The sequence below is a fragment of the Barbus barbus genome (assembly GCF_936440315.1).
Source record: "Barbus barbus genome assembly, chromosome: 15".
Classification (NCBI taxonomy): Eukaryota; Metazoa; Chordata; class Actinopteri; order Cypriniformes; family Cyprinidae; genus Barbus; species Barbus barbus.
Window position 1 is genome coordinate 21,181,149 of NC_136743.1, and position 18,768 is coordinate 21,199,916.

General features: G+C 38.0%; 1 protein-coding gene across 4 annotated transcripts in view; it reads right to left on the reverse strand.

Moving 5' to 3' along the window:
- Nucleotides 1-18,768, reverse strand: part of LOC306881364 (rho guanine nucleotide exchange factor 4-like) — an 80,211-nt gene that overhangs the window by 11,270 nt on the left and 50,173 nt on the right. For 2 of the 4 annotated variants that reach the window (XM_079435433.1, XM_079435434.1), the window contains one exon: nt 5,987-6,132. In XM_079435433.1, coding sequence (XP_079291559.1) covers nt 5,987-6,132 — 146 coding nt within the window. Of the gene's footprint in view, nt 1-1,026; nt 1,941-5,986; nt 6,133-18,768 lie in introns of those variants that run through there. The other 2 variants (XM_079435436.1, XM_079435435.1) reach the window with 2 other exon arrangements.

Below are 18,768 nucleotides of genomic sequence, written 5' to 3' on the forward strand. Positions count from 1 at the left end.
CGAGGATTGATTTGGCAAAGTAAACAAAAAGCGGGGTAATATATTGCCACACTGTTCAGCTTGGCTACAGAGAAAATGAAGTGAAATCCTGGCAAGCTTAACAGCCTCCATCAAACCATCTCTGCTGCACAGCTAAATGTGATCTATCGGTGGTGATGTAATAACCACACTCTGTTCTCTGTCCATACTTTGTGCTCACAGCGCCGATAGGCAGAATATACACCCCCTGAATCCAGAGCCCAGCATTCTCTTCACCACAGCTGTGCCTATGTACCCTGTTGCCTAGCGACACACCCACATACTTTCCCATGTGCCTCCTCTTCACGGCCTGTGAGTTACAGCTTCTTTCTTTGTTCAAAAATGATCAGAAACAGCCCTGGCACATATTGTACAAACATACAAAAAACTAATGAAAATCATGAATGATCATGAATGAACAAGGTTTTTAAAACTAGTCTGGATGTTCAAGTATCCAAATATTTCCAGAATACCATTTTTGCTGAGCCAAACCATGCCAAGTTCATTGGTTGATTTTCCAATTTGTTTTCTTCTGGACATTTATTCCTCACCAAGACACCATACTGCTCTACTAAACTATAACCCCACTATAACCTGTCAAGCTCACCAGTGTGGCCTCTTTTTTTGCGCACCAGTGGAAGGATTGTGCAGATCCCTCTGGGACAAAGTCTATATTAAAAGAAAGCCTCACATAGGCCAAAAACACCATGATTATTGTGCTCGTTAGTCAGAATCAATGCATACAGATCCATAAGTTGACAGTTACACAACAAAACAAGCAGTCATTCAAATGCTCCCACACATAAAACCCAAACCTACCAACAGAAGCAGACAAAATGTCTGAAGATGCGCTCAGATGACTTCAAAGATGAAATCTAAGCCTGAACCCTAGAAGCCACTCAAGAGTGGTTACGGTTTGGTAAATAATTAACACGCTGTCATCCCAGCATATTACTTCTGGCTGAATGCCGCCAACCACACACACACAGTCACACCCATTCCGGATACCTGCACTGTGATGTCTGCATCCTGAAAACCCATCCACGAGTGAGTGAGAGGGGCCAACTTTCCCTCCTCCTCCTCCTCCTCGTCTTCCTCTCCACCCCTCCCCTCGCTCTTTCTCTTCACTGCGGCTGCGCCCTACTGGAAGGCCAGCAGGAACATCAGCACTACGTTGATGATGACCAGCAACATCATGATGACGAACACCACCACCTTCTGGGCCTCCGGGCTGAGGTTGCACCGCAACAGGAAGTGAGCCATGCCCTGCCGAGACGTCGTTCTCTGGCCTCCGCGAGCCATGGCACCGGAAACCCCCTCGCCTAGAGATCTATGTGCGAACGCTCGATGGCGCACAGTTTGCCGGTTGGATCCGCTCAGTGTTCGCGGTGAAACGTGAGGAGGAGGAGGAGGAGGGGGAGGAGGAGGAGGAGGGGGAGGGGGAGGGGGAGGGGGAAGAGCCTCCACGTCCACAGTTACCTGCTCACTTCCTTTCCGTTCCCTTCTCGTTATTTCTCTCTTTCTCTCGGGTGTGCGTTCTCTTCCTCCTCCTCGTCCCTCACTCCACTCGGATCTTTCCCTGTGCACTGCTGATGTCAGGAGCAGGGGTGGATGTGTCTCTCCGCCTCCATGTATTCTTCTCCTTCTGTGCTATTTTGCGCCCCTTCCCGTCTGTTTTTTTCCTTCTATGCTCTTCTTCGATGCCTTCCCCTCGTTCCCGTCCCTCGTCCTCCAGCTCTGCTCAAACACACGGCCGTGTCAATTCCCTTGGATCTGAATAACGCACTTGAAATCCCTTCTCTTTTCACCGTCTCTTTTGCAAAACGCAAAGCTGAGGGGCGGAAATGGTTGCTGCATCTGTGCTTAGCGGCTGTAGCAAAAATCATCCATCCATCTCCCTGAATTGACTTCTGTTTTTGCTCCTGTTTTTTTCCTCTCATCCTTCCCAGCCAATCGGCTGGCGGTGCTGTGAAGCGTATCCAGGATACCAGAGTAGCGGAGGCCGGCCTTAGCGGCAGCAGGAGGGAGGCGGTAGTCGGGGGAGGGATGCGAGAGAATGCAGCACAATACATCCTTTCTATCCTGGCGCTTCTCCATTGGCCGAGCCGGCCGCCCGTCAGCTGCACTTCCCGTGTACAAGCGAGCACGTCCTGCTCATCTTCTCGAGGCAGTGCTAGTGATGGTAATGCAGCTGGAGATATTAATTAAAGACAGCATGAGGTGCCAAAAACCTCTTGAGCTTTCATTTCCTGACCCGGGCCGGTATCAGTGAGGTAGGATTAACGCAGTCATCCTCACTCGTCTTGTTCCCGTGCATCAATTTGTGCACAGCTAATGGGATTAGTGAAGGCTTCTGATTCCACTAACCTGCTGTTCTCTCTCTCTCTCTCTCTCGGCCGCAGAGCCCCATCCCCACTGTCACAGTGTCACACAGCATGATACTTCCTTTTAAATCAGCAGCTGTGCCTTTTTGACACACACACACACACACACAAGCAAAACAATCACTCACTCTCCCCAACACTGAAACAAACTGTTCCCCCCATCACAAGAAATTAACAATAAAACTAGATTTTGTATTTTCAGTGGAAAATATATTTATTTCATGACAAGTCTCGGATGATTTTAGCATGGTAATTGATATGACAATGTTACTGTATTTGGTGTTGGCAGAATAGATCTGCTATGCTGCAGCTGTTGTTGTAGATTATTGCTGCTTCTGCAATGCAAGTACAAGAACTTGCTACTGCCAATACATACGCAATACGGTGCTGTGAGTATTTAAGACATACTGCTGCAGCACAAGTAGCATATATAATAACCTGTAGCAGATATATACAGGTGGAGCTGGGGAGGTGGAGGGTTTCAGAGGAACTCTGAAAGTGCATGCTCTTTGAACTGCTCTAGTGAACTCTAACCAGCCATTTAAATGTTAAATTTTACCCGTGGCTGTTTTTCAAATGTACATAACAGATTTTCAATGAAACATTCAAGTCTCCCAGTCGTTGACGTTTACTAAAATTGTGTGATTTACAATCCCCTGTTGTTAAAAATTGTTTCGATAAAACCAGATCAAAAAATGGGGCATTTATACCTATAAGCAGCAGCGGGTCAGATTTACCCACTATATAATGCCTGTATTTTCGCTGTCATTTTCTTGACGCTTATGTTTTAACATTGTACATTGCTAGGCAACACCTTTCACTCACTGAATTAGCGGTTATCAGTTTAATAAATAAAGACAAAATGAGTAAAAGTAGGCAATTTATGGATGCTGAAGAGGTATAAGAAGCACTAAATACCACGAGCGATGGAGAGTATGGTAGTGAGATAAGTAATGCATCCTGGTTGGCTCAGCATCCGACAGCGATCAAGATATAATATTTATGTTTTAGCCTAATGTTACTCATAATTGTTCAAAATTTGGATTATTTAATTTTTGTTTTGCCATTTCTACCGTTTATTGTTCATTACTGTGGTGCAATTTAGTCTGCCCGTTTCCTAAAGAAGAAAACAAATCAGATCTATGATGTGACTGTTAATGAATAAAACTTCTTTTTTTTTCATATTACCCGAAGTTTATTGGTGTTGTTCTCTTATTCAACAAATTAATAATTAATTAGGTGAAGCTGTGCGCTTGAATTTGTCATCGCATCATGCAGTGTGGTAAATCATAATTGCTCATTATTGTCTATATAGCTATTTTAGTAATTTAAATAACATAGGTTAATATATTGTCTAATATGATTAGCCTATATTATTATTATTATTAATATATTAATGACATTGTAGTATAATATTACACCATCCAAATATGTATTTACTTCCTTCTAATTCTCGTTGTCAGTGCTTGTTTAGCTTATTATTGACCGTTATGAAAAGTAATTAGTGGCCTACATAAAAAAAAGCCTTGAACATTACAGGACAAAAATATAGTTGATGACTAGACATAATCATTTCATGACTCTAGACAGTTCTTTGTCAAGACAGTGGCATAATACAGTGAAATAATGTGTTTATCCATATAAAAACAGTTGTAATGTGCACGTGTAAAATTTACCCGCTGGCGGTTTTAGGTATACAGCGACCCCCGGCGGTTCTAGTGTTAATGTGTTGCTATGCCACTGATAAGGTATTCTGAGTGGCTGCACTGCAAAACGGCTAACAATCAGTATTTTTGTATTGTTTTTTAGTAAAAATATTCTTAAATATCTTTGAAACAACATAAACTGGATGCAAAATAAGTGCATAACAAGATAATGGTTTGAATTAAAATTTTCTTGCTCCTTTATTTCTCTTTTCTGAAGCTTATTGTTTTTTCAGTCAGAATGAAATGGAAAATCATTTCATTTTGATCTACTGTATTTTCAAAATGCATTTTATTGATTTAACTAGGAACAATTCATCTGTGCATGGGCTTTATTTGGTTTTATTTTGTACAATTCTTTTGTACTCAAATGTATGTCACACTACAGAAGAAAAGGTCTGTTGCTACTTCCGATTAAATAAATTTACTGAAGTTTATGCTTAAAACAATGAAAATGTTAGATATTTTTAATTTAAAAAAATACAATATATATACATATATATATATATATATACACACATATACATATATACATATATATATATATATACATATATATACACACATATATATAATATTATAATGTTATAATAATTATAGTAATGTTACATTAACAAACCATTAACAATGACTTTTGCCTTAATAAACTCCCAATTTGCAGCTTATTACTAATTAATAAGGTAGTTGTTAAGTTTAGTTACTGAGTTGGATTAGGGATGTAGAATATGGTCATGCAGAACATGTGCTTTATAAGCACTAATAAACAGCCAATATGTTAATAATAAGCATGTTAATAAGCAACAAGTTAATAGTGAGAATTGGTCCCTATACCATATTTGTTTTGCAGTAAACTAGGCTACTGTGGGTGTTTGCTTAGTGGACAAAATCTCTCCTGGTGTTTTCCCCCCAAAACTGGTGCCGAATCGGAAGGAAACTATTATTTCAGGCTGGAAAAACTGACTAAACACCGACCCTAAAAGCTTGCTGGTTTTGAACTAGGAACTGCTGAGGGGTTATATTCTGGTGGCTAAATATGCCTTAGGTCCCTTCTATAATGCAAGCTTAGATCTCCAGGTGAAAATGATTATGATCATGAGTCGAGGTACTGTATCATTCATGTCTGTAGCACGAAGAGTGCAGGACAAGTTACGCACTTCATTTTAATACTGGGGTTCTTCATATGTCTGAGCAATAGTTACAGTGATGCCTGACTTAGCTCCCTTTTAAAACAATGACACTTTCATTTTGCCAGTTTATAATTTACTGGATACTATTCTGGGACAGAAGGGCTAAAAACAATAACAACCGCATCAGCACAGGGCTTCTGTGCAGCTCTGTGCACACCAAGCTCCCAGAGGCCCAGCTGTTGATTAGATTTTTCTGCTGTTTCTAACTAAAATGTTGAATGGAGTTACTGAGCGGCATTCAAAAATGATACCAAACAGTCATAAATCAAACTCTGACAATGCATATTCTCTGAAATTATTTGTAGATAACAGCATCTTCCTACAACATGGATTCATCTTCAGTTATGCTGAAGATGATGGGAGAATACAGTGGCAGCAGGTCATTCTGCTGGTCTCAGGCCTCAGGAGAGGAACAGATGGGTAGTAGACTATTAAAAAACAGTGACTGAATTCCAACATGTTTAAACACTGAATCAAGAGTACAGCTACATACTATACTACAGTGTTACCTTGAAAGCCTGTCTGAAACCAGTTATCTTTATACAAAAACACAGTTTGTTTTGGCTCTGTGAGGCCTTGGGTTTCAAACACAGATGCAAACGAACATGCTTCTATGGATGACTTGCCACTGACAGAGAAAAAAGCACAATTTGTGAGGACAAACAGTAACACATAGACAGCCTGTATGCTCTACCTCATTTATGGCCAGCTGTTCTCCTCCTCCTCCTGGGTGTCCGAATCGGTTGGAGGAGCTGCGAAACTCATTGTACAGGTCATCTTCACTCCCCACCTCATCCGCAAGGCCAGACTTATCCTGCGGTCCATCAGTTATCACCAAGGCTGAAAAGTAAAAGCACAAACTGTCAGTACTGCAACATTTGGGGTCTAGTTCAAATGCATATTCAACTTAGTCTTGCAATAATATTGTGTTTGTTAATATGACAAACTGAAAGTATTTAAAAGATACAAAAAGGTTTAGAAATTCTCACTTTGGATCATGATAAAATTGTCATTTTGCATTTTGCAACATTTAAGCAGTACTGTATATGATATATTTACAGTGTTTAAAAGTAGAATAAGTAATTTTTGTTTATGTTTTTCTGGCCAATATGACAGTAGTCTTAGAGTGAAGTAATGGCCTATGACTGAAACAAATGTCTTAAAAAAATACCTTAAATGCAATAGTATTTAACTGGTCATGTGATCTCAAAGTGGTGCCTTCTCTGACTATGAGACCCACTCTATGTGGAATAAAATGGCTTTTCTGGGCTAGGTGGGACCCACAGGAGTCACAGGAGCAACAAGGGGGTGCTAGGGGGCCCATAGGAAATAAAAAAAAAATATGGTAACATATAAAAATTTATATTTTTACTATTTAATTCTGCTTTCTAAAAACTGGTTGAACTATTTAACTATACTAGTGGGTTGGATAAAGATACATGGTCAGCTGTAAAGTAAATATTTAGCAGATATATTTGTGCAATATTTTGCTTTAGCAAAATGACAATATAAAAGCAATTTTTTTAACCAAACAATGTGTGTATTTATAAGAGCATTGATAAGAGCCTTAATCCACTAATTAGCAGTTTGAATATTTGATTAGCTGCATTTTATTAACAGTTGGCAGATACATACTGAGAGAAGATAGCTCACACAACACAAAGATCAACATGCCATCACATTGAACGAACAAACCTGTGACATGCGGTTTCACACTATATAAACAAGTGTTTGCGTCTCTCGTTTCTTGCACGACTCTAAAGACACATATTTAGACCTTGCATTCTTTTTTGAATCCGCTATCCAGTGTCACACATAAACACGAATAAACATCTGTCGTACAGTTCGTTGTCCCTTTAAACATGCTTTATGATCAAGCTAGATTTGTGTCTTTTGTAGCAGCAATAGCTTGAAGCAAAATCTGTACTGTCCCAGTAACAGTACATCAGGAAAACCAATAATGAAGAGCAAGAGAAAAAGTCTCTTGCATCATGTGGCTTGTTTAATAAAAACTGCTCAGTGCCAGCTTCTGATTCACTTCTATTTAGTATTTTGCTAAAATTTCTTTTAGAAAGTGACCAAAGCACTTGTCACCAGAACTGAAAACAAAGTCTAGCATCAAAACAAAGCTTTCTTAACAAACCAGCGGTTTTAAGATTGTTAGCAGACACTCAAGGGAACCATAACAACAAGCTAGCAGTTAGCGTTTCCTTTCACTTTTGAGCCAACAGTGTGACCAAAATGTTCCAATAAAACTCTGGTGAGATGTTTATTGGCTCCACAGTGGTACATTAATGTGCCCTTTCATGCATTTGCTGTTTGATACACTGGGGACACTCTCTGCTGCTATAGCTGGCTGGCTTCTCTACCAACAGGATTGCTATTATTTATTAGTGTGCAGTAAACCAGTGAGAAAGAGTAGACCTGGCCAAGCATCTCTCTTCCTGTCTCATTCATAATAAATGGATGGGAGAATGGACTCAAATTTACAGCCCCTAAAAGATCCATTGTTCTGGTGATACATGAGAGGATGGTCCGTGAAATCAGGGTAAATGAGAATACTGCTTTAAATCTTGAAGATGTCATTGAGAATGTAATTGGCATTGAAACTGTGGTGAGAGTGGCTTCATTTCAAAATTCAACTGTTGAAATGGATCTTTATGGAAAAACAACCCTAAAACACAGCGGATTTGTTGTTATTACAACAAAAGCTGTATGTACGTGTGAAAATTCATCTGGTAATCCTGTTATGATCTTTTATGTAGGCTAATTGTGGAGCCGTGGATTGATTAGCGAGACAGACAAGCGAATCAAATCGTCCTGATTTGTTTATAGGCTGTTAAGTGTGGCTCAAAGCATAGAGCAACGCGACAGCACGTGTCAGCAGAGTTCAGCATTTCCACAGCCACATGGGCTGATGATATCAAATATAGTTCACTCAGAGCCCGAAGTCAGACGGTCACAGTGGGGTAACCCAAACAATCCTGTCTAGGACAGGCCCCATAACTGCATTCATGTGCAACAAGGGATGTTTTGATTGTAATATTGTCTTTGGATTTAAAATAGAACAGAACAGGGTTTGGGTTTTGTTTTCAAGCATTTGGAGGATGTTGTTGCACGGATATGAAGGAGGTAGTAGATGGAGAATCAGTGAGAAGACTTTGAAATCTTATGTACTGCATAAACATGAGACTTTCTCAATACAAACTGATGCCAATACTTGACATTTTTAGAACTTAAAAGCCTGCTGGATGCAGTTCAAGAAATATTCTGGGTTCAGTACATGTTAAGCTCATTCAACAGCATTTGTGGAATAATGCTGATTGCCACAACAATTTATTTTGAATTATCCCTCCTTTTCTTTAAAAAAAAAAAATCTGGAATAAAGTGAAGCACAATGGAAGTAAACGGGGTCAATCTATTGAAATACTCACTATTTTAAAAGTATAGCTACATGATCTGTGTTAATTAAGATTTTAGTGTGAAAAAATCACTTACAACCCTTTTCTGTGACAAAATATCCAATTTAACAATGCATAAAACTTGAAAAGGACTGTAAAATGATTATGTAAACAGATTTTTTTTTTTGTATTAATCAACACAAGGCTATAAATGCTGTCTAACTTGTTTTGAACCTGAAATATTCCTGTAATAAAACACTGCTCTGAGTACAGTACATAAAAACTCTAGTATGTAGCCTAGAATCAGTCCCTGAAAAGCACAAAGACTGTAACCATCCACGCACCTGAGTGCATTAACTCGTGCATGTTTTATCCAGTTTACCATGTTAAGGCCCAATGCAGGAACACACACAAACATACAGTGCCCTCCAAAAGTATTGGAACAGTAAGGCCAATTCCTTTATTTTTGCTGTAGACTGTAATCATTTGGTTTTGACATCAAAAGATGAATATGAGATGAGAGATTAACATTTCAGCTTTTATTTACAGGTATTTTCATCTTGATCTGATACACAACTTAGAAGATTTTTCATGTTACCAAAAGTATTGGAACAGATAGAATTAACATAGATTAAAGTGAAAAAGACTTCATATTTAGTTGCAAATACTTTGCTTTCAATAACTGCATCAAGCCTGTGACCCACTGACATCACCAAACTTTTGCATTCTTCTTTTGTGATGCTTTTCCAGGCTTTCACCACAGCCTCTTTCAGTTTTGGGGGGTTACTCCCTTCAACCTCTTCTTTAGCAGGTAAAATGCATACTCTACAGGGTTTAAGTGTGGAGACTGACCAGTCTAAAACCTTCCACTTCTTGCCCCGATGAACTCTTTTATTGTTTTGGCACTATGTTTTGGGTCATTATCTTGCTGCATGATGAAGGATCTCCCAGTCAGTTTGGTTGCATCTTTCTGTAAATTGTCAGACAAAATATTTCTGTAGACTTCTGAGTTAATTTTGCTCCTGCCATCATGTGTTACATCATTAATGAAGATTAATGAGCCTGTGCCAGAAGAAGCAATGAAAGCCCAAGCCATTACATTACTTGTGTAATATTTACTATGATGTACACCTGTGTACACTGTGTTTCAGATGAGCTTGTATGTTTGGGATCATGAGCAAATCCTTTTTTTTCTCCAAACGTTAGCCTTTCCATCACTTTGGTCCATAAAATCAGTCCATAAAACCTTGTCCCAGAATTTTTGAGGCTCGTCTCCTATTCTTCTTGCTAATGGGTGGTTTGCATCTTCTGGTGTAGCCTCTGTACTTTTGTTCATGAAGTCTTCTGCGAACAGTAGATTGTGATATCTTCACTCCTGCCCTCTGGAGGTTGTTGCTGATGTCACTAACAGTTGTTTTAGGGTCTTTCTTTACAGCTGTCACAATGTTTCGGTCATCAACTGCAGATGTTTTCCTTGATCTACCCGTTTGAGGTATGTTACTTAGTACACCAGTGGTTTCTTTCTTCCTCGGGAGATTCCAAATGGTTGTACTTGCTATTGCCAGTGTTTGTGCAATGGTTTGATTGATTTTTCATCTTCTCTCAGCTTCACAATTGCTCGTTTTTCACCCATAGACACCTCTCTGGTTTTCATGTTGGTTACACGTCTAACTAACTATAAATGCAGTCTGCACAGATCTGAAACTGAGCGCAGACATTCAGTGCTATTTATTGTTTGAATAATCAATTAATAGGACACACCGGGGCAACAAAACACACCTATCAGTCACATGTTCCAATACTTTTGGTAACATGAAAAATGTGTGGGTTCAAACAAAAGGTGCTATCTTCTAAGTTGTGTAGCAGATCCAGATGAAAATACCTGTAAATAAAAGCCGAAATGTTAATCTCTCATCTCATATTCATCTTTTGATGTCAAACCCAAATGTTTACAGTCTACAGCAAAAATAAAGGAACTGACCTTACTGTTCCAATACTTTTGGAGGGCACTGTATATATCTTTATGTGTGATTTGTGATCTGCTGAGGGTAATATAAGGAGTTGATCAAATAGGCAGGACTGTGGATGCGCACTGACCTGCTTCCTTATAAGTCCACATCCTCGGATAAAGTCACCCGACCGAACTAATTCACCTCTGAGCCATGCACACGAAGACTTCCACTCAGCCTAATCCACGTGCGCTTTAAAGATTAAGACCTAGTTCTAAAATGACACTAACTTCCATTATAACAGTCAACAAAACCTATGAAGTACATACGTTTGTGGCAAACACCGAAGAACTAACATAAAAGATTGAGAGAAGATATAGAAAACACACCAGAAAAGTCCCTTCATCTCAGGCAGAGGTCATGTCAGCATTTTTTAAGTCACAATGGAATTGTTTTCTTCACTGGTTTCCCTTTTAATCAACATTTTTGAATGGGAGATTGATCCTATTCTTACTTAGTCTTACTTATCTGTCAAGTCAAGTCTCAAATCCATTTAGCTAATGATGTTCATAATGCTGTAGATTAGTTTTACAAACGCCGTTGCAAAATAATTCATTTTCCATTATTTATTTATTTAGATGTACTTTATTTCCTTGTCAAAAATCACAATACTTTCATAGAAGTTGATTCATTATCCACTACTGTAAGTCATCAAGAGAGAGGTCATTCACAACTTATAGGCAAGTTTTTTCTTTCTGTAACTGACCCAATACCTGCATTTAGAGGAGAGGTTTGCTCTTAGAATAAAAGCAGCCATACTGATGGATTATAAATGTATAATGTACATTATGGCCCTGTCCCAAATGGCTCACTATATGTGGAGTCGTGGTCTTGTAACCTTTGCTCATGCCCAGCTGCAAAGTCCAACAATACCGCAGGGTGTCCCATTAATGATATTATGGTTCAAATGGTTGCTCGCGAGCGCTCCCTTTGTGGCCATAATGCAAGGTCCACACTGAGACTTCACAAAAGTGTGTAAAAATGTGTATTCAGAGGGGGGACAAAAAGGGTTGAGGGCATGACTCGTGACAACACCAATGTATAAAGTACCTACTTAAAAGTATAGTTTAGTCAAAATATATAATTCTGTTCCCACACTTTTTTTTTAACCCTCATAACACAAAAAAATACAAAATACTACATACTACAATGCAGTACTGTTATTGGTAACTAACTAAAGCTAATAAAATCACTAACTAAACTAAAAGTTATGTGAAGTTATGTTTAAGTGTTAAAATTACTAAAAGTTAACTGAAATAAATTAAACCTAAATAGAAACAAAAATTACAAAAGCACATTAAGAATTAAACTAAAATGAAAAAATCTGAAAACATAAAAATTAAAGCGATTTTTTAATAATGATAAATGCTATAATAGTATCTAAATAATACTAAAATAAAGCAACGTTGGACTTCAACAAGAAAACAACACTGAGACCAGCAAAATATATGCTTTCATGTTACATAGAAGAAAATCAGTCTTACAGGTTTTGGAACAAAATCAGAGGGATTAATTGAAGACAGAATGATCAATTTTGGGTCAACTGTCCCTTTAATGTATCCCAGCAGTCCTTGAGCAGCTAATATATACAGCCCCTTCGAACCTTGACCATGACCATAGGCCCAATATTTTGACATATAGTAATAAATAAAGATTTTATTTCATATTGATTGTACACTCTTCCAAACAGAATTCAATCAATGCACCGCTGTGTCTTTTTTTTTTTGCATGCAAGTGTGACAGAGTTCACAAAGCAGGCGAACACAGTGTAATAGACTTTAAAGAGCTGGTTTAGAAGCTGGCTTTGAGTGGCACAGAGATCAATGTAGATCTATAAGCCCAAAGGGCTCTTCTAGAAAAAAAACTCATCAGCTCATGTTCACATGACTGACTCTGTTTTAACACTCCAAAGGTGTCCTACATTTACTTTAAACAACAGACAGCATCAAATCGATCAGATGAGTGCTATACTTCCTTGTCACTATAAATGTCTTTATTTTAATATTTGATGAGTAAAACAGTGGGAATATGACAGTAGCATAACTGTTAAGGTATATTAACTTTGATAAACCATATGCGTACTGCAGCATCTGAATCAAATGTATGAGACATGGAGCTCCGCCTCTATAACAGCAACATGTGTCTGATTCAAATTCAGATCAGAGCTCTGAGCAGCAAAATGTCCCAGAGCTGTCAAAGCCTGCCAGGAGTAATGATGCTGTGTTTAAGTAAACCAAACACATTAACACTGCATTACAATGTGAAAAACTCACAAACCACTGATCTTACTACCCACATATTGTTGAAATCAGAGCTGCAGGACCCGAGGCAAATCACGGAGTCCATTTGCACATGTAGCCTACTTTCGTGAGATGGCTTTAATGAGAGTTTCTCTGAATGCTAGCGGCTCATGGCTAATCCTCAAATCAAAATAAAGCACACAGGTCAGCTTGACCAATGTGAATGGGTGAAATGATTGTACAGCAGGCAACAACACAGATGGAGCAAAAAATTTTATAAATAAATAAATTCAGCTAAAGCAAGCAGTGAATGTGCTTCATTTTCAAACATATGTGCATAATGTGCTGATATTTGCACACATCAGGCTAGCATGGACAAATGCAGCAGTTCTGTCAGGAAACCAGAGCAATGTCTGCATCAGCATGGACATTTTAAAGAGTTAGTTCGCCCAAAAAACTAACATTTTCCATCATTTCCTCACACTCATGTTGTTCCAAACTTGTATGAGTTTCTTTGTTCTGCTGAACACAAAATTAAATATTTTACAGTTGTTGATATCCATTGGCTTACATAGTATTTTTTTCTATACTATGGAAGTCAATGGCTACCAGCAATGGCTACCTTCCCAATACCTGAACACAACTCCTACAAACAACTACCTTATCAGTAAGCAGCACATCCTAATGTTTATTGAAGGAAAACCCTTGGTTAATAGTGAATTCCTTAATCTAAAAAGTTACCAGAAAGCTTATATGGTGAGTAAATGATGACACAATATTATTTTTTTGGGTGACTTTAAATGAGTAACCAGTTGAAGTCAATCAACCCACATTCATCACACACAAAACATATAAATATCATAGTATATGAATATGGATACCCAGTGATTCAAACAAATGAAGGTACTTCTGCATGTGTAAATATCGTCATTTTGCTTTGTTAAATCTATCAAATAAAAAAATTTAATATCAAAGATTCCTAAAAAAAAGTATACGGTTTCCATAAAAATATTAACATAGACTTCTTCAGCATTGATAATAATAAGAAATGTTTCTTGAGAACCACAAGAGCAAATTAGAAAGATTCCTCAAGGATCACATGACACTTAAGACTGAAGTGATGGCAGGTGAAAATAATATTTCTCAGTATTACTGTTTTTATTGTATTTTGGATTAAATAAATGCAGCCTTGGTGAGCATAAGACTTATTTCAAAAACATTTAATCTTACAATCAAGTTATGATGATAAATGAATGAATGAAAGAACATTACAGCTTAAACTTATGTTTGGACTGACAGAGACTATATATTTAAAGGCAAAACTGAAGCTAGCTAATCAGTTCGCCGCAGATAAGCACTCATGATGAAGAGTTATGCTAAGAGTGTCTGACCAAAGAAAGATAGCGTGTGAGTCACAGATAAGATCGTCACTGGAAAACATTCAGCCCAGTGGAGTCTGACATTCCCTGTGTATCAGAGAAGAGACAGCCGGCCCTGTGAGGAATCTCCACGTCACATCCAGTCAAAGAGTATTACACTCACTCCACACCAGAGTCATCTGACTGCTGTGAACCTGATATTCAAAATAAGAGCCTGGTTCAATAATGGGTCAGTTTATCTTATTAGTTGACTTTGGAAATATAACTGACTGGATTTACCACTTAAGACATTTCTAAAATAGATTATATACACACCTGTGAGCATACATCAACTGAATTACAGAATTATATACTGTATTATATACACTACCATTCAAAAGCTAGTTTGCTCTATTGTTCAGCTAGGACACATTAAATCAAAAGTATCAGTAAAGATGTTTAAGCTAAAAATGTAGACATTTATTTATTATTAATCAAAAAATCCACAAAAATATTAAGCAGCACAAATGTTCTTAACATTTACAATAATAAGAAATGTTTCTTGATCACCAAATCGGTATATTAGAATGATTTTTGAAGGATCATGTGACACTGAAGACTGGAGTAATGATGGCATTATTACTATTTGCCATCAAAGGAATTAACTTAATTTTAAAAATGCAGCCAAACAAACTGATGCCAAACTTTTAAATTATAGTGTACTGCATGTAAAACAGTGTAAACAAAGCTCCAAAGAATGTTTCTAATATTCTTTATCAAACACAATACACAAGCTAATTTGATTTGTTTAACACAAGCTGTAAATTAGGCTGAAAGGGACTCAAACTAATTTCCTGAGAGTAAGCAGCCGTTGGGGCCTGTGTTAGGGCTAGAAAGGAGCAGCCTGTGCCTAGCACAGCTCAGCCGGGCGATCCTGCTGGTGCCTGTCTGACAACAGACTCGAGGAACTGATAAGCTGTACTCACTACAAACAGGTGTACATCATTAACTGACAAATTAAAGCTGCATAATATTCCTCACTTTCAGCTAAAAAGGTCTGTGGCGAGATTACTGATGTGCACTTGAGCTGCCAGGACAGTTTGATGGACTCCAGGCAGAGCGACGATGGCTCAGGAATTCTGGGTAAAGTGTTGCTCAGACAGTAAACAGAGGGCTGAGGTGAACATGGAGGGCAAAGAGCATCTTCATCTGGTTTTGTCTTCTCACTGTTTAGTATACAAAGCATCAAGCTTAAGGTTGACTGATTAACTGCTAATTTGTACGACTGCTATTCTGTGCCCTCATTGTGAGGAATTCTATAGAAACAAAGAACAAGCTCTTGTATATGTTAACCAAAGAAAGAAAATAATGCTCATCAATAGATGAGATCCTGCACTCTTGCTTTGCTTATTATTAAGTATTTAAATAATCATATTTCAAAAATGTATTTATTTAAATTCCATAGAATCTGCATAAATCTGGTAATTGTGAAAACAATACACTGGTTTAAAAATATAAACATGGTTTAACAAGCAAAAGAGTTTAGCTCTAACCCTAATCAAACACACCTGAGCATGCTAATCAGTCTTCAAGATCATTAGAAAATCACAGGTAGGTGAGTTTGATCAGGGTTGGAGCTAAACTCTGCAGCAGATTGGACCTCCAAGGTAAAATCTGAGGACCCCTGGTCTATACAAATGATTGAAAATTGTATACGCAATTAATATAAATAATCTTATCTATTAGGCCTAAATATTTTTTGACTGTGTAAATCGCTTGATAAGCGAAATTTATATACATAAATTGTATAGATATTTGCATATAAATTACCTCAAAGCTAACAATGGAACTATAAGGGCCATATGAACTATGTTCTTCACTACGTCAATGCTCCAATCCTGTTCTTGGCATTTTTCTTTTGTTCTTCTTTTCTTTATTTATCTTTTGATCTTACTTCCTGTCTTTTCTCACCCTCAACCAGCGAAACTCCAGCCTTTACCCTCATTTGACTTCCTGGCAGACTGATGTCAATGCCACAGAAGTCTGGAACAGTAATCTGTGTAGACTGCAGATTATTACTAACCCTGAAAACAGGATCAAAATTTAATAAATGACCCAAACAGAGGGAGGAGTGTCTGGAATGTCTCTCTCCAAATGAAAATATTCCACAATGATTTCACAGCAGTGATGATGTCCCCCTCTATGCTGTGGCTATAAGGGATGGAATTAGCGTAGGAACATGACATCCTGACCGCAGTGAAATTAAGGCTGAGATTTTCTCACCTGTGTCTTCCTATAAAATCTGCTACTCTAAAACAGCTACAGTTTTCAGAATTGCTATCATAATAAGGTAGAACATAGCCATAAAAAGTTGCCTTTGAGCCGTCTGGTTCAACAAAGTGTGATCAGTTTGAAAGCCGAGCTGAGGCGTTCACACAATGGCGAGAATTCCTCCAGTCAGTGCTGCAGTACACTGTAGCCGTGTGGGTCTCTGCTCATTGTGACTGTGGATGTAGCATCACACTGCAGTGCCATTTCACCCACAGACTAAGCAAAATACCTCAAAGAGCGAAGCAACTCGGTATCCGAGTCACAGTGCATACTGCAAACAAACACTGTGTATAGTAACAGTGATGACACAAAGCTGATACAGTACAGCCTGATGCCATAGGAAACCTTGGTAACACTTTACTTAAAGCCTTTATGTATAATGCATTATAAAGGTAATGTACATTTTAATGCATTATTTATGTTCATATCTGTAACCAAAGTTAAAATGCATTTAAATTATTAGAAGGTTTTTTTGTCATGCGTTTTAATGCATTACACTTTCTATAGGTGTAAAAATGAATAGATATAAGTATTATAATGCATTATAACTGTGGTTACAGTTACTCATAAGATCATACAATGTATTATAAGGTGCATTATAAGGCATAATTAATGCATTAAAACTACTTTTATAATTCATTATATACAAAAGCTTTAAGTGTTAGCGAAATCTCTTTTAAATTGTTCCCCAAAATATGGTTTGCAGTTATGAGTTACGCTATAGAGTTATGAGTGGGTTTTACTGTGTTGCTATGCAGTTGCCAGGGTGTGTTTTTCTGTGGCTCAGGTTCCTCCTGCAGCACAAGTAAATGGGATTTTCTCATGATTTATTTCCTGCCAAGTGACAATAAGTCTGAATTCTCTGAATTCTTCACCTCCTTTCAACAGATCGCATGATTTGAGCTATTATTCATGTGAGCAACACAAATGGTATGATGCAAAGCGATAAATATGGGCAGTATTTATAATACAGTAATTATTATTATTATTTTATCAAGTACCATTCATTTAAACCTTTTCTCCAAAGAACGATATACTGTAGCCATCTTAAAAACTCAAGTGTTCTTTGTTGAACCTGAAATGCTGCAAAGAACCATCGAAGAACCTTAATTTTTAAGAGAAATGCTGAAATCCTGTATGTAGCCGTCATTTGAATATCTATTTAGAGACTTAACACTCATAATAGCTCTTGTCAAACACTCTTAATCTCTTTGTTTTTTTTCTGCATAGCAGAAACCAGAAAAAGACACTGAAGTATATAGAGAAAAAGCATTCTGTGCCTGAAGCAGGCTATCATAACGTAGAGCTGTACGGCTGTGGTTTATGTATAAAGGTGTGAATGAAACACCATCTGTCTTAACGCCATCAGTTGTGATAGGGCCTGAGGGGCTGTAGACCCCCCATCCCTTCTACACATTAAACAGAGCAATTGTTGGATTATGAAAAGCAAAAGCGTAGTGTAATTGATTTGGTTGAATTAAACATTGAATGGCATGTCATTCAGTTTCTTGAGGAATAATCATTTATGAAGATTAAGCAATGAGTGTTCATTTAGAAACGAACTTCAGACACGTTCTCTATCACTTGAGCCGGCTCACACTGGGCGGTCACAAGATTCTGCAATCAAGACAAAATAGCCCACAGGGAAAATACGGACAGCAACACATCTGCTCCTCTTCCAGCGTGGAAATTCAAGACTTTCATGAAAGTGCTTTTGAGAAGAACTGAGACTTTCTATTTCTGGCGCTGAGACAAGTGAGAAGTGGTCGTGCATTTCACACAAAAAATGAAAGCAGAAGAGAAGAGGATTTGCAGAAGCACGATATTTTGATGGGTGGCGGTGGTGACACATCCTGTGAGACTATTTCTACAGTGCGTCGCCTTTTCTATATCGCATCTATACCTGCAGGCGTCCTTGACATGTGTAAATGCAGGAAAAGCCATTCATGGTATTAAATGTGTCAGGGTGCATGCATTAACATGATGCATGCAGAAAGTATGGTGCATACACTACTGTTCAAAAGCTTGGGCTCAGCAAGATGATGTTCTTGAAAGAAGTCTCTTATGCTTTAACAAATATACGGTAAAAACAAAGAATCTATAATATTATAACAATTTTCTCACCTGTCTTCCTCTC